The sequence below is a fragment of the Choloepus didactylus genome, chromosome 6 (genome assembly GCF_015220235.1).
Source record: "Choloepus didactylus isolate mChoDid1 chromosome 6, mChoDid1.pri, whole genome shotgun sequence".
Lineage (NCBI taxonomy): Eukaryota > Metazoa > Chordata > Mammalia > Pilosa > Megalonychidae > Choloepus > Choloepus didactylus.
Window position 1 is genome coordinate 124,681,256 of NC_051312.1, and position 27,273 is coordinate 124,708,528.

At 38.4% G+C, this 27,273-nt stretch overlaps 2 protein-coding genes and 1 pseudogene across 2 annotated transcripts in view; 2 read left to right on the forward strand and 1 right to left on the reverse strand.

Moving 5' to 3' along the window:
• Window positions 1-27,273, forward strand: part of DDX10 (DEAD-box helicase 10) — a 350,279-nt gene that overhangs the window by 11,129 nt on the left and 311,877 nt on the right. The window contains 5 exon segments of the mRNA XM_037841350.1: window positions 20,753-20,813; window positions 21,169-21,299; window positions 22,195-22,353; window positions 23,478-23,598; window positions 24,631-24,820. Coding sequence (XP_037697278.1) covers window positions 20,753-20,813; window positions 21,169-21,299; window positions 22,195-22,353; window positions 23,478-23,598; window positions 24,631-24,820 — 662 coding nt within the window.
• LOC119538422 lies at window positions 6,428-7,573 on the reverse strand (annotated as a pseudogene).
• LOC119538423 (40S ribosomal protein S29) lies at window positions 13,438-13,743 on the forward strand. The gene has a single exon (XM_037841353.1). The coding sequence runs from the start codon at window positions 13,444-13,446 to the stop codon at window positions 13,612-13,614; it is 171 nt and encodes a 56-aa protein (XP_037697281.1). The 5' UTR covers window positions 13,438-13,443; the 3' UTR covers window positions 13,615-13,743.

The following is a 27,273-nucleotide window of genomic DNA, read 5'->3' on the forward strand; positions in this document are numbered from 1 at the left end:
GGAATATCTTTTTTTAACCTTTCACTTTCAACCTGTTTGTGTCTTTGGGCCTAAGGTGAGTCTCTTGTAAATAACATATCGTTGGATCATGCTCTTTTATCCATTCTACCAACTTGTGTTTTTTGATTGGGGAGTTTATTAACATTCAGTGTTATTACTGTAAAGGCAGTACTTTTCTTTTATTGCAGCCTCCTTCCTGTATAGTTGATCTTTTGTGTTGTGTCTGACTAATCCCTTTCTCATTTCTGTTGATGTATATTGTGTAAACTTTCTTTGTTGTTACCTTGGGGTTTATATTTTACAACCTACATTTATAATCTACCAACTTGAAGAGATACCAACTTTGCTTCAACAGCACACACATTTTCTGCTCCCACATCCCTCTGTTTCTCCTCTTTATGTTGTTTTTTTTCCCCAATTTACCACTTACATTTTGCTTGTTTCTTGTTAGGAAATATTCCTTTTTTTTTGTTTAATTGTATTCAGATTCTTTATGAATTAAACAGTAGAGTTGTCTATGGCGGGTCTAGGAATATTGGGTTTTGCATTTACCCCTTTAGTTACCACTACTGATAATCTTCATTTCTTCACGCTACTCTAAGCCACTCTTTCCTGTCTTTTCCTTTCACCCTGCAGAATTCCCTTTAGTAATTGTTGTAGGGTAGGTCTCTTGATGAACTCTGTCAGTTTCTGTTTATCTGTGAAGACTTTAAACTCTCCCTCATTTTTGAAGGACAGTTTTGCTGGATAAGGAATTTTTGGCTGGCAGTTTTCCTCTTTCTATACTTTAAATATATCATACCACTATCTTCTTGCCTTCATGGTTTCTGATGAGAAATCAGCATTTAGTCTTCTTGAGGTTCTCTTGTATGTGATAAATCACATTTCTCTTGCTACTTTCAGAATTCTTTCTTTATCTTTGGCATTTGACATTCTGATTAGTATGTGTCTTGGAGTAGGTCTATTAGGATTTATTCTGTATGGAGTATATAGTGCTTCTTGGACATGTCTTATTGAGCTTCCCTTGTATGTGATGGATCACTTTTCTCTTGCTGCTTTCAGAAGTCTGTCTTTGTCTTTGACGTTGGACAGTCTGATCAGTAAGTGTCTAGGAGTAGATCTATTGGGATCTATTCTGTTTGGGGTACGCTGCACATCTTGAATCTAATTTTATGTCTTTCATAAGAGTTGGGAAATTTTCAGCCATTATTTCCTCAAATATCTTTTTGCCCCCTTTCCCTTCTCTTCTCCTTCTGGGACACACATCATGGGTATGTTTGTGTGCTTCATGCTGTCACTCAAATCCTGGAGACACTGCTCAATTTTTTTTTTTTTTTTAAATTTTCTCTATTCTTATGACTGTATGATTTCTGTCATCTTGTCTTCTAGCTCACTGATTCTTTCTTCTGCCTGTTCAAATCTGGTCTTGTATGTATGCCTCTTTTTTTTTTTTTTTTTTTTTTAGAAAGCAGGTAGAAAGTTTGTTAAGAAGGCATATGAGGGGAACATGAGGGCACTTTCGCAAAGAAAGAGGTGAGGTATGAGAGGCTCTGGCACTGTGGGGCAATCTGCTTTTATAGATTTTTGTTCCTGTTGTAATTTTTATTAAGTATTTTACTACCATCCCCTTTTTCCTCCTCTGATGATGCTTGACCCTAGATGACTCATTCAGGTGGGGTCTGTTGGCCCCCAGGTGCTGTTTATTGTTGTTCTTTTCAGAGATATCTTTTTCTTTGTAGTCTGACCACTTTTAGGAATTAACCCTCTGCTCATTAGCCAGCCACTGCCCTAGTTCTAACCCTGCCTCAATTTCCCCCTCAGAGATTTTTATCTCCTTTACTCTTAAGAGAATTTGGGCTGATGGTCTATCTTCTGTAGTGGCTTCAAGCTGTCTCAGTGGGTCATGCCCTACTTGTGGGAACATAGAAATCTCTGGCTATGCCATTGACGGTGGCTGGTTGAGTGTGGGGCCTCTGGCGAGGAGAAGTTTGTTTTGAAAGGCTTCTAATCTGGAAGAAACAAACTGGGTGAAAAATTTTAGTATAAGCGGTCTGAACAGAAGCAGGAGCAAGACGGAGCTTAGGGATTCTTTCGAGTTTTCAGGAACACTGTTGGTAAAGGCTTGGCATACTGTGGCAGTTTGCAATATTTAGCTGAAATTTGCATCTAGAATGACTTCTCAACTCTATGTGAAATATCTTAGGCAATGAAATTTTATTTCCCTCATTTGGTTACCAATGCCAGGGCCAGGCTCATCCTCGGGAGTCATGTCTCATGTTGCTAGGGAGGAAGGTAGTGAGTTTACTTGTAGAGTGTGGCAACAAAAAGAGAGTTCTCTGAGGGTGACTCTTAAGCATTAATTATAAGTAGGCTTAGCTTTACCATTACAGAGATAAGTTTCATAAGGGTAAGCCTCAAGATCAAGGGCTTGGCTTAATAAATTGGGAGCCCCTGTTGCATAAGAAACTAAGAAGAATTCCCCAGGTTGGGAAGTTTAATAGTTTTACATTTTTATCTAGTTCTTAAGGAACTTTGGAAATATTTTCATTTTCTGATTAAGATTTTATTCTTTTTTTTTTTTTCTAGGTTTCATGTCAAATAAAGTTGAATTAGGTTGTTTAAATAAACTGCTACAGAAAATTTAAATTTTGGAAGCTTTAGAGCAATGTAGTATAACTGACAAATATGGTTGTTTTTATGATCTGTAATTTTTCTAAGAATAACTAAAACCATCTAACATCATACAGATCAGTGTCAGGATATAACATGGACAGTGAGAACACTGTCAAGTTTTTAGGAATTTTAAACAATCTCTAAATATATGAATAATATTTCACCCATGCAAATTTAGGTAACAGAAGGATAGAAAATCTTTTAATTATTGTGATATTTCCTAAACACTTTTTGTGTAATATGTTAAACTATTTTAGCACCTCATTTTTACAAGGTGAAAGAACAAATCCTTTGTAACAGTTTTCCTTTAAGAATGAAAAGACTTGTCTTTTGAAATAAAGGACGAGAAGGTCAATGTAAACATCAATAAGGATATTATTCTGATATAATATAAAACCTTTGTCTTTTAGACAGAGTACTCAGATGGTTAAGAAAAACTTTTTTATAACCTTTCACTAAGAGCAGACCAACAATCTACATTATTTTAATAAAATTCAATTTCTTAACCTACAACTTTCCTTATCCATTCAGGGTTTGTAATTAGCAATGACTACAAACAAAATTCACTTTCATAACTAGGAATATGTTAGTTCACAAAATTAATATATTAATATATTAATATGTTAATATATTGCAAGACTGTGCTTTGAGGCAGTTGGAGGTCAGTAAAGTCTGCTGAAGATCATTCTTAAAGATATGGGGACTGTATCTTTGCTTTCTTAAAGATATGGGGACTATTTTGAAACCCTTTGGGCAGCACTGTCTGAGTGAGCTGGGTGGGAATCTGACTGTTAGGTCCCTGCCATTCAAAATCAAATAGGTGTGAGAGTCAGGGTGAAGAGGGATACAGGAAATGCATTTTTAAGATCTAGGACTGAGAACTTGAATGCAGGCAGGGGCTACTCAGTGGGCTCACCCCAGGTTGCTTTCATCCCATACAGATGGGTTTATTTGCTTAAGGATCTCCTTTGGGATGCTGGGAGTCCTTGATCTGGTAGGGGCCTTGGGACACAAGAAGGTAAATACTAGCTGGCTTTATTAGTCTTAAGGTGGTCCCCAGGGAGTGAAGACAAAAAAAAAACCAAAAAAACAAAAAAAAGAAACTCAAATCCTCCCATACCCCTAACCACCCCCGTCCGTTACTGGTTCATAGTTTTGGTATAGTACATTTATAGTACATTTGGTATAGTACATTTATAGTACATTTGTTACTGTTGATGAAAGAGTGTTAAAATACTACTAAGTGTAGTATATAGTTTGCAATAGGTATATATTTTTTTCCTACATGCCTCTCTATTATTTACTTCTAGTTATAGGGTCATACATTTGTTCTAGTTAATGAGAGAGATTTCTAATATTTGTACAGTTAATCATGGACATTGTCCACCACAAGATTCACTGTTTTATACAGTCCCATCTTTTAACCTCCAACTTCCCTTCTGGTGACGTAAGTGACTCTGAACTTACCCTTTCACCATATTCACACACCCTTCTACCACATTCACACACCCTTCATCACTGTTAAGTTATTCTCACAACGTGCTACCATCACCCCTGTCCATTACCAAACATTTAAGTTCTCCCAGTTGAACATTCTGCTGATAATGAGCAACTGCTCCCCATTCTTTAGCCTCATTCTATATCCTGGTAACTTATACTTCATGTCTATGCATTTGCATATTATAATTAGTTCATATCAGTGAGACCCTGCAATATTTGTCCTTTTGTGTCTGTCTTATTTCACTCAGTACAGTGCCCTCAAGGTTTCTAAATCAACCCATTTTTTTTTTTTCTTTAGGATGGTTTTGTTCACATACCATACATTCTGTCCTAAATAAACAATTGATGGTTCCCTGTATAGTCAGGTATTTATGTATTCACCACCATCATCTCTATTTATATAAGCACATCTCCATTTGTTCCACAAAGCAGGAGGAAGAGTCAAAGAAGGTAGAGAGACAAAAGAAAAAGAAAAAAGAAAGAGAAACAAAACAAAGCAAACCAAATATGACAGCTAGGAAGCAACAAAAGGAAAGACAGTATTAAACTAAAGTAGAATAGTCAGATAACATCACCAATGCCAGGAGTCCCATACCCTTCCCATATGCACCCCCCACCCCCGTATGCGTTTAGCTTTGGTATATTGCCTTTGTTATATTAAAAGAAGCATAATACAATGTTTCTGTTAATTACAGTCTCTAGTTTGCATTGATGGCATTTCCCCCCCAGTCCTACCCTATTTTTAACATGTTGCAATGTTGACATTCATTTGTTCTACCTCATGTAAAAACATATTTGTACCTTTTATCACAATTATGAGGACCCTACGTTTCAATGAGTTATACAATCCCAGTCTTTATCTTTCTTCTTTCCTTCTGGTGTCCCACATGCTCCTAACCTTCCTCTTTCAACCATACTCACAGTCATCTTTGTTCAGTGTACTTACATTGCTGTGCTACTATCTCCCAAAATTGTGTTCCAAACCTCTCACTCCTGTCTTTTCCTTTCTGTCTGTAGTGCTCCCTTTAGTGTTTGCTGTAGAGCAGGTATCTTGTTCACAAACTGTCATTGTCTGTTTGTCAGAATATTTTGAACTCTCTCTCATATTTGAAGGACAGTTTTGCTGGTTTGGTTGGCGGTTTTTCTCTTTCAGTTTCTTAAATATATCACACCACTTCCTTCTTGCATCCATGCTTTCTATTGAGAAATCTGCAGTCTTATCAAGCTTCCTTTGTATGCGATGGATCGCTTTTCTCTTGCTGCTTTCATGATTCTCTCTTTATCTTTGATGTTTGATAATCTGATTATCAAGTGTCTTGGTGTGGGCCTTTTCAGATCTATTCTGTTTGGGGTACGCTGAGCTTCTTGGATCCATAATTTTATGTCTTTCATAAGACATGGGAAATTTTCATTGATTATTTCCTCTATTATTGCTTCTGCTCCTTTTCCCTTCTCTTCTCCCTCTGGGACACCAATGGCACATACATTCTGCGTTTCATGTTGTCATTTAATTCTGGGAGACATTGCTCACATTTTTCCATTCTTTTCTCAATCTGTTCTTTTGTGTGTAGGCTTTCAGGTATCTTATTTTCCAGTTCCTGAGTGTTTTCTTCTGCCTCTTGAGATCTGCTGTTGTATGTCACCATTGTGTCTTTCATCTCTTATTTTTGTGCCTTTCATTTCCATAGATCCTGCATTGTTTTTTCGAACTTTCAATTTCTACCTTGTGTACACCCAGTGTTTTCATTATATGCTTCATCTCTTTTACCATATCTTTTGTTTTGTTTTGTTTAAAAATTTTTTTAGTAACAATATAACCATTATATTTATGCAATCAGCTGAAGTTCTAAAGAAAAAGGACAACATTGAAATAAGTTTTATCATCATTATTATATATAACTTCCATAGGTAAGAAATACAGCATATAGGTATGCCAAAGCCAATTCTGGAAAGTAATTTCTGTGAAACACCTGTCTTCAAAAAGAAATATATTCAGAGAATGTTATATTTCACTGTATGAATGTCAAATGTTTTACAGTACTTGTTTATTGTATTTTATGAATTCTGTAAAAATAAATACCTAAAATAAGTCATTGGCATTCATAACAGAAGGAATCTAAAACAACAGATGTTTGAACTACACCCAGTAGGAAATTTATTCCCCCCTTTTTTTTTAGTCATTCAGTACTTTAAATAAGAAATGCTTCTACTGTTATGGATGAACTTCATCTTCTTTAAAATGTGCTGTCCACTGCTATTCTGGTTCTGCCATAGTAGCAGTAAATAGTTGTGTAAGTATATCTTTATCTAAATTCCTGCCAATAAGGACTAATCTATTTGTCCTCTCAGTGTCATCTTTCCAGCTCGCTGGAGTTTCCTCCAGATCATAAAGCTCATGGACACTTTGAACAATCACTTGATGTGGTTTGTCTTTGATTGATACGAGCCCCTTTAGTTGTATGGCCTCCATGCAGTGATTGTCCTTGTTTCTCACATTCTTTTCCCACAGGAGATTCTGAGTAAATACATTTGAACTTTCTTCCTTTGCATTTCCTGTTAGTTTGAATGTGATTGTAACAATAGTCTGATCGAGATGAGGTTGTGTTGCTGGCACATACTGAAGTTTTTTCTGCAAACTTATTCCAGAGAGACTGTCAAATGCCTGAAGATCTAATACATTACAGAGATCAACTCTTGACCTTTGTGTTTCCAAAATTTTTCCTAATCCATTCATTGATCTAATGGTTGTTCTTAATTTGTGTAAATCCTCTTCTGGAACCAAGTCTGTTTTATTGATGATGATAGTATCTACCAAAGCAACCTGCTTAGTAGCTTCATTGATAATGCCATCAGCTTTTACTTCTGATAAACGTTTTAATCCATATTTTGAGTCCACAACAGTTATGATACCATCAAGATAAATATCACTCCCTCATTCAGCATCAACCCAAAACATAGAAGCCACAGCACCAGGATCTGCTAATCCTATGGTTTCTAACAGTATGTAATCAAATTTTCCCTTCTTCTGCATCAAATTCTCAATAGCTCTAAGGCCATTGTCCTTTACTGAACAGCAGATGCAACCATTTCTAAGTTCTAGCCACTCTTCATAGAGTTTTCCATCCTGGCTGACAGCTAAGGATTTCTCTCCTGTATTTCCTTCCCCAAATTCATTCAAAATAATGGCTATGCTTTTATTATGTTGCTCTGTCAAAATGTAGTTCAGAAATGTTGTCTTCCCAGCAGCTAAGTACCTGGTGATAATTGTGACTGTGATCTTGGCGCCGGGGCTAGACTTTTCTTCCTCTTCTTAATGCTTCGTTTCAGTGGGGACCAACTCAGGACAATCCTCCTCCGCTTGCTCTTCTTCCTCATCCACAGAGCCATTAACCTGTAACATCATGGCCTACCCTTGCCATATCTTTTTGAATTGATTTAGTGTTAGTTGTTTAAATTCCTGTATCTCAGTTGAAGTGTAAGTTTATTCCTTTGACTGGTCATAACTTTGTTTTTCTTAGTGTAGGTTGTAGTTTTCTGTTGTCTAGGCATCTGGTTCCCTTGGTCACCCCAATCAGGTTTTCCCAGACCAGAACGGGCTTAGGTCTCAGAAGGGGGCAATGGTATCATGTCTCCCTGAGAGTGTGTCTTATAAGATTGATGCACTTTGTGAGGCCTCAGGTCACTGTGCTTTTCTGCCCAGCAGGTGGCACCTGTCAGCCTGTAGCTCCAGACTGGTGTAAGGAAGTGGGCCTGTGGCTGTTTTCCCCCAGGCTCTGGGGCCTGGTTCTGAATGGAAGGCTAGTAGTAGAGCTGGGCCCACCTCTTTCCTCTTAGGGATGATAACACCCCCCCACCCCCACCAGGGAGAGGTCATTAGCATTTGAGTAGTCCCTCTGCCTGTACTATCTCCACCCTTGTCTGGGTCAGAGCACTGGGAACTGAAAATGGCTGAGGCTTTTTCCACTGAGCTGAAAAACGGACAGAAATTCCCCCTTCAGGGCCAGTTTGTGGCCGCCCTCAATTTCATCCATTGGCCAGAGACAGCACCCAGTCCTCTGGGCTCCCCCACGCTCCCAAAGAGGTCTCCTGGCTCTCCAAGATCGGTCGTCACCATAAGCCTCTGCCTGCTTGTTGGGGATTCATAGCTTGTATTGAGCAGTCCATGTTTGTTAATTGAAACCCCAGTTGGAGCTCAGCTGAGCTATATTCACTTGCTCGGAGACTGCTGCTCTCTAGCACAATGAGACTTTGCAGTTTGGGCTGTGGGGGGAGGGGCTCCTGGCTCAGGTTCACAGTCTTTACTTACAGATTTTATCCCATGATCTCAGGCATTCCCCCAATTCAGGTTGGTGTATGATGAGTGGACAGTCACGTTTGTACCCCCACAGTTATTCCAGATTATTTACTAGTTGTTCCTGGTTGCTTATTAGTTATTCCAGGGGGACAAACTAGCTTCCATTCCTCTCTATGCTGCCATCTTAGAGCCTCTCCTGCCAGTGGCCTTTTGACCCACAGTTGAAGCAAGGCCCTTGAGGCTTGGAGCCACAATTTGGGTGACCTTGAGCGGAGAGGACACCTTTAACAGCAACTGCAATAAGCTGGGCCTGTTTTCTAGTCTTTTGCTTACCTCTTATTGCCTTCCCCTCCTTGGCCTTGTCCTGATTGTTAAAGACAGAGAAGACACTTTCTAACTAGTCCTTAGTGGGAGTTTGTGAGCCTATGGAGAGCTTTTGCAGCTTTCTCTGAATATCAGGAACAGACTGGCTGAAGAAAAGGGTGCCCAGCAAAATCTGACCTTCCCAGGAGTCCGTGCTTACATTAGTATACCTTTTTGGATTTCTGTTAACCTCTCTAGTTTTTCCCCTTTCTCCTGAATGATCTCCCTTAGCTTATTATAATTGACTGTATCAGTGGTACATTTTTTTCATGCCGTTTAGCAAACAAGTACTTTTCCTTTAATGGAAATCAAGACATGGGTGTAACACAAATGACAATTGCTTCTGAGGTCCTTGTCTTGATAGCTATAAATATTTGGGCATAGAGAACTTCTGACTACTTTCCCTGTCTTTTGCAGACTGGAGGATGGTATTGTAATTGAGAGTCCCATTGGAGGGCTATGCTTCCCCCTCTTTTAGCTTATGTTGACTGTTAGCATTTCCCATTTTCTCTGTAAAAGGAAGTAGAGGAACCTCACTATGCCAGTGTAACTGCTTGGCATCCCAATGCCTGTCAGAGCTGGGTGTTTCCCTCTCCACTGGCCCAATCTCTTGGGAACACTGGGAGTAAAGTAGCCAGGTGTCCCTGGGACACCTTTCCTGAGAGATGTCTGGACCTACACTTTCGAGGGTTTCCTGGGCCTTACCCGGAAGAATTCCAGGATAATGTTCTTAAGGAGTCCTTCCTTTCCAGTGGCCCAGTGTCTTGACAACATGGGAAGTAAAATGACTGGGTATCCCCAGGATGTTCCTCCTTGGAAGATGTCTAGACCTATGCTCTTGAGGTAGGGGTACCTGCCCCACCTGAGAGAAGTCTAGGACAGTGCTCCCTGGAATACATTTGTCCTCTGGTTTCCTGTTTCCTGCAGGCTAAAAAGTGAGCATGCTCTGTAAGGGAAGCTTCATATTTGGCCTCAGTGGGTCTCAATAGAGATGAAACGATCAAGGCCTGGAAGGGAGACATTCCCATTGGAAAGTTCCCAATTCCCATGGGCATAGGCCAGCGGTGACTTCCTAGAATATTAAAAACAACAGCTTGTTTGATACAAGAATCCTTAGTTCAGAATCCTGTGTTACAAAAGATGGAATGTCTCAGAAGGCGTTAAGAGCCAGACAGAGGAGAATGAAGGAGACTCTCATGGAGGCAGGGGAGAGGACCTCAGAAGGGGAGGAAGGATCTGAAGGGCAAGGGAATGCTATTAGGAGAATGGGGATCATGAGGCAGTCCTCAGAGGGGAGGAAAGAAGAGAGTATGGGGAAATCTTGGAGAGAAAAAGGTGTGGGTGGGAGAGGGAGGGAGACTTGATTTGACTTCCATTGTACTCTTGCACAAGGTGGGGAAAATTCCCGTCAGATCTCGGGCAGCATCACCTGCTGCTCTGAGTCTCCTTGGATCTGCATGGCGTGGAGACATTCTCCTACCATCTCTGAAGAGGGAGCCAGAGAACTTAGAGTGGGCCGAGAGTATGTCCTTGGGAAGCTGGTTCAGAGTCCCCAGATTCCTAGACACAGTAGCCAAGCGAAAAGGAAAGTAAAACACATGGCCAAACCTCCCAGTTCTCATCAGTCCAGATTGGTTGGAGAGAAATGTCTCCGGCTGGCTTGCCAAAATACATTGCCAGATTTGTGTTCCTAGGTTGTTGGTCATGCTGCGAGAAAGAATTCAAGGGCACAGACAGGTTGAGAAAGCAGGCAGAAAGGTATTAAGAATGCATATGAGAGAAACATACAGGTACTCTTGCAAAGAAAGAGGTGAGGGGTGAGAGGCTTTAGTGTATTTTCAGTTTCTACTATTGTACCTTTCAATATCCTTTATCTTTTTCTGTATATTTTCCTTCATGTCCTAGAATTGATTTAGGAAGTTTCTTTGAACATCTTTGATTAGTTGAATTTCTGAGTTTCCTCTGAAGTTTTAACTTTTTCCCTTGACTGAGCCATATCTTCCTGTTTCTTTGTATAACTTTTGAGTTTTTGCTGTTGTTTAGGTATCTCATTCTCTTGAGGGGTAACTCTGATAGTCTGTGTGCTGGTTTGAAGCTGTTATGTACCCCAGTAAAGGCCATGTTCTTCTGATCCATTCTTGTGGGTGCAGACCTATTGTGGGTAGACCTTTTGATTAGGTTGTTGGAATTGAGATGTGACTCAGCCCATTCAAGGTGACTCTTAATCCTTTACTGGGGTCCTTTATGAGAGGATAAAGGATAGAAAAAAGCCAGAGAGCTCAGACAGAAACACCTGCAGAAGTTTGGAGAGAGCAGAGAGAGAGAGCCCTGGAGATGCTAGGTGAGAACCCACAGAGACTCAGAGAGGAGGCCACTGGAAGCAGGAGCTGAAAGCAACAAAACCCAGGAGTGAGGGACTGACTGCTCCATCTGTGGCTTTCTTTCTAGGCTTCTGTGTGTTTTTCTTTGCTTCTTTGTTCCTTGTCTCTCAGCTTCTCTGGCATTTCTCTCTCAGCTTTTCTGTCTATCTTTTCTCTTATAAAGGACTCCGGTAAGAGGATTAAGACCCACCTGGGGCACACCTTAACAGAAATAACCTAATCAAAAGGTCCCACCTATAATAGGTTTATACCCACAGGACTGGGTTAGCTTTAAGAATATGATCTTTTCTGGAGTACATATATCTTTAAACCATCGCACTGTGTTTAACTGTTCATATTTTCTCAGCTCTTCTTCTTCTTGCCCGGAATATGTGGTGCAATTTTTTTCACCTCCAGGTCAGAGCTTCCTTGTCCAGGAATCTTGATCTGTTCTGTTTTTTGTACACACTTTTCTCCCTAGCTCTATGATTTGTTTAAATTCTCTCCCTCACCCAGTGCCCCATTTTCCTTAAACTTTTCAGTTCTGAGATCTGTCCTATCTTACAGCAGTTGTTACCCCCCACCCCCACCCATTTTTTTGTTCTCTGTGAGGTTTTCCTGCTTCCAATTTCTTCCCTTTTAGGGTATCCCACCCCAAGGAGCCAGATGGGGTCAATCCAGAAGGGTGGGTTACTTCAGAAAAGCCCATTTTGCCTGTAGGTGGTCCAGCTTACTGAAACTGGATTGGTCACAACAGTTCTTATCAGCCTTTCTGGGGCAATCTCTCCCTCCTCACCTCACCCCCCCCTCCCACACCAACCTCCCCCTTGAAGGCCCTTTTGTGTGCAGCACTCATATGTGGTTCATTTTCTGCTCAGGGTTTCTGCTGACTTAGGTCCCTGTGCCTGGATTTGGAGTCCTAATTCGCTGCTGTGGTTTGGTCTACAGTTTTTGTCTGTGGTGAGAGGGACCTGGGGCTGTGCTGCCTCCACGTGGCTCCTGAACTGTGTGGGACTGAGTGAGGGGGTGCTCAAGTGGGAACTGACTGGCAGTCCAGGGACTTCTATTTGAGATTTTTCTGTTTCTTTGATTCGGCATTTGTGGAATTGTTCTTCAGTCTCTACTGTCCTCCAGAGTTCAAAACAAGTGGAATTTGTCCTTTTATTCACTAAATCTCTGGGAAGGCTTCTTCAAGGGATGTTAACATCACCATCTTGATGATGTCACTCCCTCTGCTTTATTTTTTAACTTTAGAAATATTTTTTAAAGATTTTCTCAAGAAAAAAATACAATGTGAAATGAATACCCAGGGCTAGAAATACTAGAATATAACTATAGCAGGTTTGTTGTTCTCTAGGTAACTAAGTATGCAGACTCTCATTATTTGGCTCCTCAGGTTGTAGCACGTGTGCATAAAACTTTTATTAAACAGCCCTGGCACACAGATGCTGCTCAGTAGCCTCACTGGTAAAACACTGAACAGTTTGATTCAAAAACGTTTACTGAATGTTAACAATATTTGGTAGGTACTTGTTGAGGCCTTGTTGAAAAAAAGATGGAAAAATACATGGCTCTTCTCCTTGGGAAATTGTGATGGAGGTAGGGTGGGGTTGATACATTAGGAAATAAGACATAGTGCTGTAGATGAATATCCTGTGCAGCACCCTTTTTTTGGGCAGATGCATTAGAAAAACATTTCCTCTGGGCACACTATCCTTCCTGAACCTGATGGTTGCAGCATCAGGCCTGGCTTGGGCAGCTGAGTGTGGGCTGGATTTCACCCCCCATTCAGACTTACCAGATGCTTTTGTGCAGTGCACAGACTGTCCAGTGGTTTTGTAGTAGCTGTGATTGGCTCCAGGTTTTGAATGATGAGTTCACCTGATGGAAAAGATTGGCAAGAATATTGTAGGTCAAGGGAGCAACCTGTGGGAATACAAAAAGGATGTGAAAATACATGTGTTCTTTGGGGGGGACATCCCTTGGATTGTGGGATGTGTTCCTGAATTGACCTCAGCTGGAGTTGGAAAAGAGGATTGGAGCCAGACTGTGAATGGTTTTGGAGGCTATGATAGCAGAATAGTGGCTTCCCAAAGATTTTTGTATCCTAATCCCCAGAACCTGTGAATATGTTAGGTTTCAAGACAAGGGGGCATTAAGGTTCCATGTGGAATTATAGATTGCCAATCACATGATCATCAAATGGGTCATTAAATGTGGACCAGGGCCTTTTCCTCATTGCATCCCTGGAAGATGGGTCACCAGCAGCTCTACTGGAGTCATCCCCGAAAATTCGGCCAGGGTTCTCGCTCTTGCCGCGTCTGCTCAAACCGACACGGTCTGATCCGGAAATACGGCCTCAATATGTGCCGCCAGTGTTTCCGTCAGTACGCGAAGGATATAGGCTTCATCAAGTTGGACTAAGTGATCTTCCTTGATCTTCCACGACATGTACCTGGCTATGGAAGCAATGCTGGCTCTTTGTATATAAAATAAAACCTAGAAAACTAAAATTATGATTTTAAATGTGAATGGAATAAATTTGTTATAAAAGTCAAAAAAAAAAAAAAAAATGTGGACCAGGGTGGCAGAAGAATCAGTGTAAAAGTGATGCAGTGTGAGAAAATTTGATCAGTCATTGCTGGTCTTTGAAGATGAAGGATGGGGGTCATGAATTAAGGTATGCGTGTGGCCTCTAAACTGGAAAAGGCAAGAAAATGGATTTTCCCTTAGAACCTCCAGAAAGAAACATAGCCCTGTTAACACCTTGACTTTTAGCACAGTGAAATACATTTTGGACTTCTGACCTTCAGAACTATAAGTTAATAAATTTTTTGTTGTTTAAAGCCAGTAGGTTTGTGCTAATCTGTTACAGCAGCAATAGGAAACTGTGCAGAAGACCATGCGCTGAGATGTTACCTGGAAGCAATGAAGCATTTCTGGGGTCAATGTTGAGAATATATCACAGCAGTTAAGGTTCTGGGGGCTAAAGACCAGGTGGGAGACTATTGGTATAGTCTTGGTCTTGGGGCTGTAGAGAAGCAGCTGCTGAGATGGTATTAGATGATTTGAGATTTATTGTGGGAAATACATGTGGATAAAGGAGAGGGAACAGGAATAGGGAGGGAAAACCTTCAGACCTGGATTTAGGCTGAAGGCTATGAAAGGAGAGGAGGGAGGTAGGAAGAGTCTAAGACTTCAGAAAGCTCAGTCTCAGATAGCTTTGGTCAGACTTAGCCAATGTAACCCATTAGAGGAATCCCCTGTCCTGCAGGAATGAGCCTCCAGAAGTACTCCTGCGGTGCCCAGTTATTGACTTTGAGCAGTTTTCTGGTTTGCTAATGCTGCCATTTTGCAAAACACCTGAGATGGATTGGCTTTTATAAAGGGGGTTTATTTGGTTACAAAGTTACAGTCTTAAGGCCATTAAGTGTCCAAGGTAAGGCATCAACAATAGTGTATCTTCACTGGGGAAAGGCCATTGGCATCTGAATAACCTTTGTTTGCTGGGAAGACATGTGGCTGGCATCTGCTTGCTCCCAGGTTGTGTTTCAAAATGGCATTCTCCAGATTGTCAACATCAGCTTTCAATGGCTGTCTTCAAAATGTCTCTCGAAGTTGCTCTCCAAAATGTCATTCTTAGCTGCTCTTTTATGTGGCTCCAGTGATTTAGTTCAGACCCATCCTGAATGGGTAGGGTAACACCTCCATGGAAATTATCCAATCAAAGGCCTTGCCCGCAGTTGATTGAGTCACATCTCCATGGAAACACTCAATCAATAGGTTCCAACCTAATCAACACTAATACATCTGCCCCCCAAGATTGCATCAAAGAACATGGCATTTTGGGGGAGATAATACATCCAAACTGATGCAAGCAGACTGAGGAAGCATGACCTCTTCATTGGTGGATCTAGAGAGGTAACAGCTAGGGCTGTCAGTCAACTGTGCTCCCTGCAGCCAGAGATCTGGGTGGTCTATTTCCAAGGATACCACATAGGGGGTGTGTGTTGGAAGTACTGATGGAAGTACTGAGGTTTATTGAGAAATGGTGAGCTAATTGTTTTAAATTAGCTATTTTTTACTATTGCCAAATGATGCAGACTCTCTGAACCTGGATTCATTTAGATTTTTATTGTAACTGACTGTACCATTATAGAAATTCTGAATTCTAATCCTGATTTTTTTCTTGATAAAAGTTTTAGCTGGTGATTTGAGGCAGATTGCCTTCTTTTGATTGTAATGCTTGGAGCATTCCAAGAAGTTTTTATACATTTTCTCCTGCTTTTACAATGTGAAGGCATTATTTGGTTTCTTGAAAAATGGGTATTGTCAGAAAGAGTTGTAAGAAGTATAACAGGATGGTTAAGTGTTATCTGCCCCATTCTCACCCACCTACCCCTCCAACTTTTCCACCAAGGCTGAGAAGACTTTAATAAGGGCTATCACTGAAACATCTGTTCTTTTAATTCAGAAAAATGATAATACCAATTTTAGAGAGAGTATGAGGATTAGGGAGATAGGAGTGATTTTCTAAGAAAGGAAAGAGGTAAAGACAGAAAGTGTTATTTTGTTTGAAAGAATGGGAGCCATCTCCTGCTGTGGCTTCTAAGTGTTCCTTGGAATGTAGTTGAGAACCTTCTAGAGCAGGGTCAGCAAACTTTTTCTATAAAGGGCCAGATAATCAAAATTAGGTGTTGTGGGCCATATGAGCTTTGTTACAACAACATAGTCAACGTGTAAACAAATGGGTGTAGCTGTATTCCAGTAACTTTATTTACAAAATAGGCAGGGAACTGGACTTGGACCATGGGCTGTTTTAGAGCATCTGAAGAATCACAATTGCCTTTTGTTTTCTTTGGTGACATGTTCTTAAGACTATTGTTTATAGCTTTATGGCTTTATATTGTCTTGGTTGACAGTTGGAATGCTGGAACAGTTTCATTTTTCCAAACTTTCCCTCTCAGAGTTAACAGACTGCAAAGATGTGCAGTATTTCATGCGAGTAGCGCATTTTGTCTGTACTGTATCTCTGTTGTGGATTTAAGAGTGTGTTGCCAGCCTATCTCCTTCTGTAAGCATTCCATTCCCTGTGAAAATAGCTTTTTAGTTGATAATACCTAAGTACAAGGGTGGCCTGCATCTAATTTTAATGTCCTGTTTGGGAGATTATCTTCTAATTGAGGTTCTTTGCTGGGATAGAATGTTACTCTGGAATGATTTGTAGAAATGAAGGCAATATTTGTGTTTTCAGTATTTGTGGGCTAGGAATAACCATGCCTGGGTTACATTAAGAATGTTGTGAAAAGTGATGTCATCCCTTTACTGCCTGAGTGTAATTTACATAAATGAACCTTTAAAAATGCAGCTTTCCCTTTTTGTGAATCATAAATAATTAGGCGGCATATATCCCAGATCTGAGCAGTAGTGTCTGCTTTCAGCATCTGAAATAAAACAATTCAGCTCCTGAGCAGCCGAAATGAAATTCAGAAAATTGGGTTAATGAACAGCATCAATAATGAACATTTGGATAGCGTACAATTAAACGGCAAGATGTTACTTAATGTTGCTACAAAGCATGTCAAAATTATCTTCTCTGATTATTGTGAAATGATACTCCCTCCTCAGCCACCCCAAAATGAAATGTTGTTAGATTGGCTTTCATATGCCATGACGTTTGTGGTTAAAATTTTGAAAGATTTGTGCCAACAAGATATTTCTCCAGTTAATTTCAATCTCTTCTCCAAAGTGTATATGGAAATAGAACTGTTTGTCATCATGGTCTGTGCCTTGTAGTAATTTCTGCTCCTATTTCTTTATTTTTTAAAATATTTTTAGTTGTGGTAAAGTATACATTACATAAAGATAATTTTAACCATTTAAAGTGGACAATTTTTTGACATAAAGTACATTGACAGTACTGTGTAATTTCCACCACTACCTGTTTTCAAACTATTTTTATCTGAAACCAAAACTCATATTCACTTAGTAATAACTCCCCATTTCCCCCCTGCCACCCGTGGTAATGACTATACTGCTTTCTGTTTCTATGAATTTGCTTTTTTGAGTATTCCATAAAAGAGAAATCATACAATATTTGTCCTTTGTGTCTGGCTTATTTCACTCAACATGATGTCTTCAGGGTTCATCCATGTTGTTGTATGCACCAGGACCTCACTCCTTTTTATAGCTGAATAATAGTCCATTGTATGTATATACCATATTTTGTTTATCTCTGTCTGTTGATAGACACTTTGGTTGCTTCCACCTTTTGGTTGTTGTGAACAATGCTGCCCTGAACACTGGTGTACATTTGTTTCTCTGAGCCCCTGTTTTCAATTTTTTGGGTATATACGTAGGAGTGGGATTACTGGATCATACGGTGATTCTGTGTTTAATTTTTTGAAGAACCACCAAACTGTTTTCGACAGTAACTGCACCATTTTACATTGTCACCAAGAATACACAAGTGTTTCTATTCCCTGTATCCTCACCAACACTTATTTTCAGTGTTTTTAATAGTAGCAAATCTAGAGGGTATGAAGTGGTACCTCACTGTGGTTTTGATTTGCATTTCCCTAATGGCTAATGATGCTGAGCGTCTTTTATGTGCTTATTGGCAATTTGTGTATCTTCTTTGGAGAAATACCTATTCAAATCTTTTGCCCATTTTTAAATTGGGTTGTTAGTTTGTAGGAGTTCTTTATATAATTCTAGAAATGGAACCCTAATAAGATATATGGTTTCCAAATATTTTCTCCCATTCTGCAGGTTGTCTTTTCACTTTCTTGGTAATACCCTTTGCACTCAAGTTTTTTAATTTTGATGAAGTTCATTTTATCCGTTTTTCTTTTGTTGTGTTTTTGTTGTAAAATCTCAAAATTCATTGCCTACTACAAGGTCCTGAAGATATTTACCTATGTTTTCTTGTAACAGTTTTATAGTATTAGCTGTTATATTTAGGTTGTTGATCCATTTTGAATTAACTTTTGTTTATGGTGAGAGGTAGGAGTCCACATTCTTTCTTTTGCATGTGGATTTCTAATTGTCATGGCACCATTTGTTGAGGAGACTATTCTTTTGCTATTGATTGGACTTGGTGCCCTTGTTGAAAAACAGCTGGTCATAGATGTGTGGATTTAACTCTGGACCCTCAATTATATTCCATTGGTCTCAATGTCTGTCCTGTAGGCATCTACTACTATATGCCAGTACCACACTGTTTGAATCACCACAGCTTTGTAGTAAGTTTTGAAATTAATTAGTATGAATCTTCCAACTTTGTTCTTCTTTTTCAAGATCGTTTGGCTGTTTGGGGTCCCTTGCAATTCCATATGAATTTGAGGGGCATCTTTTCCATTTCTGCTGAAAAGGTTGCTACAATTTTGATAGGGATTGCGTTGAACTTGTAGATTGCTTTAGGCAGTATTGACATCTTAATATTAAGTCTTCCAATCCATGATCAGGGAATGTCTTTCCATTTATTTGGGTCTTCTTTACTTTCAGCAGTGTTGTGTAGTTTTCAGTGTACAAGTATTTTATCACCTTGGTTAAATTTATTCCTAGGTATTTTCTTCTTTTAGGTGCTATGGTAAATAGAATTGTTTTCTTGATTTCTTTTTTCAGATTGTTCATTACTGAATATAGGAATCCAACTGACTTCTGGGTATTTATCTTGTATCCTGCAACTTTACTGAATTCGTTTATTAGTTCTAGTAGTTTTCTTGTGGCCTCTTTGGGATTTCTTTTTCATTCCTGATTTTCTCTGGCCAGAACTTCCAGTAGTGTTGAATAACAGTGGTGGTGGTGGGCATCCTTGTCTTGTTCTTGATCTTAGGGGGAAAGCTTTCAGTCTTTCACCATTGAATATATTTGCTGTGGGTTTTTCATAAATGCCTTTTATGATATGATAAAATTCCTTTCTGTTCCTAATTTTCTGAGTGCTTTTATCATGAAAGGATATTGGATTTTATCAAATGCCTTCTTTTTTTTTTTTTTTTGCATCAGTTGAGATGATCACATTTTTCCCCCTTCATTCTGTTAATGTGGTGTATTACATTGATTTTCTTATGTTGAACCATGCTTGCATTCCTGGGATAAATCCCACATGGCCATGGTGTATAATCTTTTTAATGAACTATTGGATTCAGTTTGCCAGTATTTTTGTTGAGGATTTTTGCATCTATATTCATGAGGGACATGGTCTGTAGTTTTCTTTTCTTGTGCTGTCTTTATCTGGCTTTGGTATCAGGGTAATGCTGGTTTCATGAATGAGTTAGGAAGTAATCTCTCTTCTGTTTTTTGGAAGAGTTTGAGAAGGATTGGTATTAAATCTTCTTTAAATGATTGGTAGCATTCAGCAGTGAAACCATCTGGTCCCAGATTTTTCTTTTTTTGGGTGGTTTTAGTGATTCAGTCTCTTATCATAGGTCTGAGATTTTCTATTTCTTCTTGTGTCAGATTAGGTAATCTGTATGTTCCTAGGAATCTGTCCACATCATCTAGATTTTCTAATTTGTTGGCATATAATTGTTCATTGAACCCTCTTATAATCCCTTTTGTATCTGTAAGGTTGGTAGTAATGTTCCCCCTTTCATTCCTGATTTTAGTTATTTGTGACTTTTCCAAACTATTTTTGCCCCCAGATGGGAAATGGAAAGTGACTAGAGGAGAAAAAAAACAACACAAAACCAATACTGCCTCTTTAAGACTGCTCTTCCATTTTTCCCCTGAGGGGGTTTGGAACAATAGCTGCCTTTGTCAAACCCCAGTGCTCTGAAGTAGTTGATTCAAAGCACTGGTCAGCGATTAGACTGTACTCTCCAGATTTTGGAGAACTAGGTCCTTATAGCCCACTCTGGAACCAGCAAGCTGTACCAGGAGCCTGGCTGCAGTCCCCATTGCTGCCTGCCATGTGTTTGGGGGATGGGGATGGTAGCCTGCTGCAGGAGGGTGAAATTTACCAATATTTCCCACAGTTTACTCGCCTTTTCCTCCAGCTCATCACTGGTTGCTATGCATTGTCCCACCATACTCCAAAGCTCTAAAATAGTTGATTCAGATAGTTCCTGTCAGTTCAGTAGTTTTGGTAGATGGACTGATTCCTGGAGCTTCCCATGCTGCCATCTTACCACAATCCTCTATCCCTCCTTAGTTTTTAAACTGATATCCTTGAAGGATGATTGGAAGTAAAAATTGATATGGTGATGACTTTGTTGTTATTAACATGTTGGAGATGAAGTGTGTTCATAGTGGTGATTTGTGCCCAGAGTGTGTTTGTGTGTGTGATTGAATGGGTAATTTTTTTTTTTTCCCCAATTCATTGTAATGGCATTTTTTTGGTTTGGAACCGCTTTCTTAAGGCATATTGCCTTGCAGAAGTAATGATGGTTTTTAAGTAGAAGTGATGATTGAAATACTGAGTGAACCTGCAGTACCATGGATGAATAGCACAACTTAGTTTCATGTAGAGAAAAATGTTTTTATTGTGAAACAAATGAGTTGTATAGTAGGTTTTTTTTCCTTATCTGACATGTCCCCCTTTTTTCTTTTTCTTTTTTAGATAAATGCAAATGAAATTACAAGATTTTCAGATTTCCCCTTATCCAAAAAAACATTGAAAGGTAGGTACATGATGATCCTGGGACATGTTACTGGATTTCTTAATGTTTTATAAATATAAGAGGATTTAGAGTTTCACCTGAAAAATCTTATTTTGGCAAATAATTTTGATATTATGAAAACCTACAACAAACAAACAATATTAATTCATTTGAGTTTTACCAATTTGTTGTTCTCTTCATCCTTTCTAGACAGGTTAAAGACTGATGGTAAATAAAACCCGAGATGCCAGGGACCTCTGAAAATTAAAATGAAATCTAGTTGTGTCAGTTAAAAAAGAAAGGAACCCAACAAAAATATGACACCCTGCTGCTGAGATTTTCTGAAGTATCATTCTTCTCCCTTCCACAATGCCAGGTTTACAAGAAGCCCAGTACCGTTTGGTAACTGAGATACAGAAGCAGACTATTGGGTTGGCTTTGCAAGGTAAAGATGTACTTGGAGCTGCCAAAACTGGATCTGGCAAGACTTTAGCCTTCCTTGTTCCAGTAAGTATTTTATTCATATTGTGTCAGGTTCTCTTTTATACAATTTTGTAGTATTCTGTACCCTTCCTATATAGCCCTTACACAGATGCAAATAAATAATTGTGTTAAGAGTTGTTTCATGTTGGGGTTCCCTGGCTAGAATGCAAGCCTCATCAGACAGGTTCCACATTTGTCTTGTTCTACACTATATTCTCCAGGTCCTACACGGTGTGGGCACTCAGTCACTTGTTAAGACAGGTGGGGAGAGTCTTTTCTACTTTCTGCATTCTTGCAAACCTGCCAGTTAGTTGCATTTATACTTGCTGCCTGTTTAGGATAAAACTGAAATAGGCTCATTTTAAGGAGATTTGGTCATTTGTTGAGAATTTTTTGGGACATTAACATCTTTCCTGGCTTTTATAGCAGTAAAACAAGAGAGCATCTTAGGAATTCACTTACATTTCAGTTATGCAGTTGATTCCTGCAAAATAATTAGCCTAGAAAAATCACGTTTTAGTTTTTGTTCCAAGTACTGCAAAACCATTTCTTTCTTTTAAATCCTAGTCTTTTTTTTTTTTTTTTCTTAGAACAATGTTTCTCTACTCTTAGAAATTCCAGCAGCCACTATAACATAACTACAAAACTACATGGATGAAAATTGTTATAATCTGATTTCATGGGGCTGCTTTTTCTTTCCCGCATGAGTTGGGTGGGTATTAATAGATGGTCTGGTGGATGGAGAAAAGAGAAAATGAAACAAACAAAATCTTTTCTTTCTGATTGGATAAAACTTTTGACTGGTATGTCTTCGGCTTGGAAGTTGCCTTTGATATGGGGGGTCAAGGTTGAGGCTCAGGGATTAAACAGCTGACTTTTATTAGGACTTACTGAACATCAATTTGCTGTCTGTTTTGAGGTGTTGGAAGCTTTATATCGTCTGCAGTGGACTTCAACAGATGGACTGGGGGTTCTGATAATATCACCTACTAGAGAACTGGCCTATCAGACATTTGAGGTTCTCCGAAAAGTAGGAAAGAATCATGACTTTTCAGCTGGTCTCATCATTGGTGGAAAGGTTTGTCATTTTGTCCTCATCCTTCCTCTTTTTTCCCTCTACAACCTTTGTAGGAACACTTTGGTAGTAGACAAGTTGAAATACTGTGGTAGTTGATAAGGAAGAGGTGGAGATTTCACCTAAACAGACAAGGTGACCACCTAGGCAGGGCCTCATGGGATGGTAGCACCTTGGTTGGTCACCATCATCTAGAATCTGCTTGTCAATTTTGCCGGTCCAGAAAGTCCATTTTGTCAGTGTATCTGGAATTGTTCAGGCACTCTCAGACCAATTTACTTTAGCTAAACCTATAAATCTGTTTGTTGATATACATTGGCAAAAATACCATTTCAGTATGTTGACTAGTTCTTTTTAATAAGGTATGTAAGAGGTTGAATAATTCAAAACATTGCTTGGCCAGCAGCAGAAAAAAAGGAAAGTGGATAGTTTTGAGAAATGTTTTTTTTCGACTATGGTAAAACCTGCTCAACTTTTGCTCCACCTTATAGTACACCAGGAATGCATGTGTCTGCTAGATACATGTTTAGATGAGAACTGTGAGGATAAACATGTGAATTTCAACTTTATATGCAAACAAACACAAAAGAAAGAGGAGCATTACAAGCCCTCATGAAGTCATGTACTCATCACCCAGCTTTAACAACAATTCACAACATTCTGCAGTTTTTGTTTCAAGGAGATAACTTCTAAAATGTAGAGTGTTCAGTTATTTTTTTGTGTGAGTGCACAAAAGTACAGTGAGTAGTGTCAAGAGCCTGTTCAGTGCTCTTGGGTCCTGACTTTTAACAACTGGGAGTAATTCCAGTATTTTAGTCAGTTCTGGAAGACCTAATAGGAAATCTAGATGTGGAGCATTGATTTGATTATGATTTTCTTGGCCTCAAAATCCTGGTTATGATTAAGAATCTAGAGGAACTCCAAGCTGTTTAGGTCTTCAGTAAAGACTTTTATTTAGCCCAGAAATTTGAATACCTTGCAGAAACAGAAGATAGAAATTACATTTATTTGTAGAGTATCTAAACTGCTATGATGAACTGCCACATGCACATGGCTTTTATAGTTTTGGTACACAGGTTGCTCAGAGTGATGTGTCTCTTGTAATCAGAAGAAACAAATGTTTTTAGGATCTGAAACACGAAGCAGAGAGGATCAACCACATAAATATACTTGTTTGCACACCGGGTCGGCTTCTTCAACACATGGATGAAACAATATGCTTTCATGCTACCAATCTCCAAATGTTAGGTGAGTCTCATGAATTTCTAATGAAAAACCTCAGACTTAGGAAGGAGACCTCATAAATTTTTATGCTAGAAATACTGTGTTGGATAAATGTTATGATTAAAAACAGTCTGAGCAATAACTTGTAAAAAATTTTTTGCCATGTAGCTTTTAAGTCCTCAGAGTACAACTAGACCTTCTTTTTGTTATCAAAATTATGAGAACATACGTAATCTTAATATGAAATTAGGCACTTCCCGTGTTAGGTACTGCTAAGAGTTTTTATTTTTATTTTTTTAAACAATAAACTTTATTTTTAGAGCAGTTTTAGGTTTACAGAAAAATTGAACAGAGAGTAAAGTGCCATATGCCCCTCCAGTTTCCCCTATTTTTGACATCTTGCATTAGTGTAGTGCATCTTTTACAATTGATGAATCAATATTGATTTCGCATTAGTAGCTGAAGGTCACAGTTTAGAATGTACTCTTTGTATTTTGCAGTTCCATGGGTTTTGACAAATGTATAATGTTGCATATCCATCATTACAGTATCATACAGCATAGTTCACTCTACTAAAAATGCTCTGTTTACCACTTCCCCCACCCTAACCCCAAACCATTTTTAAATTTTAGTATTTTTTTTTATGTAACTCCCACTTACTTAACTTCAAGGTCAAATTTGCATTTTTTGGTGGACTTCTTTTCTGCTTGATGATATTACCTAATATGTATTTTTTTAATCAACTTATTTTGGAATAATTTTAAATTTTACAGAAAAGTTGCAATTGTAGTACAGAGAGTTCCCAAATATCCTTCACCCAGTTTCCCCTAGTGTTAACATCTCACATAACTATGGTGCTTTTGTCAAAACTAAGAGAGATTAACATTGGTATATTACTATCAGTTAAACTTTAGCCTTTACTTGGATGTCACCAGTTTACCAAGTAATGTTCTTTTTCTTTTTAGGATCTGATCTAGAATACCACAATACCACATTGCATTTATTCTTTTGGATATTTTAAATATTCTAGTTCAATTTGCATTTTCCCTTTTTTAGTTCTTGATGAAGCAGATAGAATCTTGGATATGGGCTTTGCTGATACCATGAATGCTATTATTGAAAATCTTCCCAAGGAACGTCAGACTTTGCTTTTTTCAGCAACACAAACCAAATCTGTGAAGGACCTTGCACGCTTGAGTTTGAAAAACCCTGAGTATGTCTGGGTTCATGAGAAGGCAAAATACAGGTATGCAATATTTGAAACCGTATTTGATTAATCAAAAAATAGTGTTCTCTTTTTAAGTTTAAAATTTGCTGTTTTAAATTAATGTTACTTTTTCAGAAAAATGAAACATCATTTTATGTGTTTGTTATTATTGTATGTGCAGAGTATAGCAAATGCATGAATTGAAATTACTCATATTCTGAATACACCTTTAGATACGGGAATACTCAAATTTAGCATTTCCTAAAATGTAGTCTGGGGAAAAAGAATATCTAGGTCTTTTGCTTTTCTTCTTTGTTCCTTTTGCTGTTTGCCTTCTGCCTGTTTTCAAAACTCATTAGTGTCTTTACCAGAGAACAGGAGAAGGAAAATAAAGAGAAAAAAATCTCCAATTTTTTCAATAATTAGAGGGTCTCTAAAGCCTTTTATAAATTATAAATTAATTGTACATATAATCTCCTACTCCAATTTCAATAGAAAATAGTTATTACTGTAGATGGTAGTTCGTTTAGTAGATAGTCAGTAAATAGAATATCAAGGCATTTTAATTTCATAAATGATTTTCAAAATGCAGTTCCACCATTATAAAAATATGACTTGCAGAAACGTTTTAGAAGGCAGATGTTCAACATAATTTACAAAGCAGGTTATATGATAATCACTGAGGTACTCGGTAATTTCAAATTCACTAGAAGCACTTTAAGAAGCAAAACTGGTGTGAATTTCATGTAATATCATTATTGAATTTTCCCATTCAGTAGTGTATAATCAATTTGGTTGGTACACTATGAGATTATAGTCAAGAATGTTTTAAGGAATTATAGAGTGTCTGCTTATATATTCACTCTCAAGTTTGTGAAGGATCAGAAAAATAAGAAGACAGTTTAGATCTTTTTGAAATTGTATGTCAGAGTATACTTAGAAAAACAGAAAATACACCACTCTGTTTATATTCCTGTATGTAGAGAAATGGTGCTTTTGATGATTTTTTATTTTTAGAGAAAAATACGTCTTTGGGCCATAGAGATTTGCATATCACTATTATGAATAAAATAAGACTTGTATAAAAAATGGATATGATTTTGAAAACAGATTTGTGGAATTTTTATTTTTCTTAATCAAATGCAGGGAATTTTTAAAAAATAACTTTTTATTATGAAAAATTTCAAGTATCAGATGGGGAGTCACAGTTATGTTATTAGGCTCAAACAAATTTAGTAATGTATTTCCTTTTAATTGGAATCTTTAATCATTATGAAATATTCTTTTTCTATGCTAATAGTTTTTGCTTTAATGTCTAGTTTGATTGATATGCGTCTAACTACAGCAACTTTCTTTGATTAGTGTTTGCAAAGTGGATTTTATTCTTTTCTTTTACTTCATACTTTTTTTTATGCCCCTATATTTCAGATTTGTTCTTTGTAAGCAGCATATACTTCTGTATTTTGTTTGTTTGTTTTTGTTTTATCTGGTCTGATAATTTCTGCCTTTTAATTGGAGGATATAGTTTATTTACATTTGATTTATCTTGTTTTTACCCCTTCCCCCTCTGTGCCTTCCTTGTCAAGTATTTTAATTCCACAAGTTTGAATCCCCATAAGCCATTGTACTTAGTGTGTGAAACCAAAAAGTTTATATTTAGACTTAAAACACACATATTTATTTTTTCTGGTGTTTTTATTTATTCTCATTTAATCATGCTTCCATCTGAGAATATTTCTTCTCAAAGAATTTTTTTATATATTTCTTTGAGAGCAGGTTTATTAGTGAAAAGTTGTCTCAGTATTGGTTTTTCTGAACCTCTACATTTCACCTCTTCTGAAGGGTTTTCTTTTTTCTTTTTCTTTCTTTTTTTTTTTTTTAAGCAGGCAGAAAACTTATTAAGTATGCAAGTGAGAGGAACATGTGGGAACTCTAGCAAAGAGGTGAGAAAGGCGAGAGGACCCCTGGCAATTTGGGGCCATTTGCTGTTATAGATTAGCTTTACTTACTCTCCCTCTCCCTTCCTTATTTGAGGCATTCTCTTCTCCACCCTTATCTGTAGATGACTCAGTCAGGTGGGCATCCTTTAGCTCCAGGTGATATCTTGCTCCTTGAGGCCTTGACTGCTTTTGAGAATTTGCCCTTTGCTTAGCCAAGCCACTGCTGTAATTCTAACCCTATCTCACTTCCCCCTCAGAGACTTCTAACTCCCCTTAATATTAAGGGAATTTGGGCTGATGGTCCATATTCTGTAATTGCTTCAAGCTGTCAGTGGGGTTGCAGGCCCTACTGGTGGGAGCATGGAAGTCTGCGGCTATTGAGGGTGGGGAACAGGAACGTAGCCTCTGGAGAGAAGTTTGTTGTGAAAGTCTTCTAATCTGGAAGAAACAAACTGGGTAAGACATTGTGTACATGATGTGAACAGAAGGAGTAGCAGGGTGGAGCTCAGGGTATTCCTTTAAGTTTTCAGGAACATTATTGGATGGGGCTTG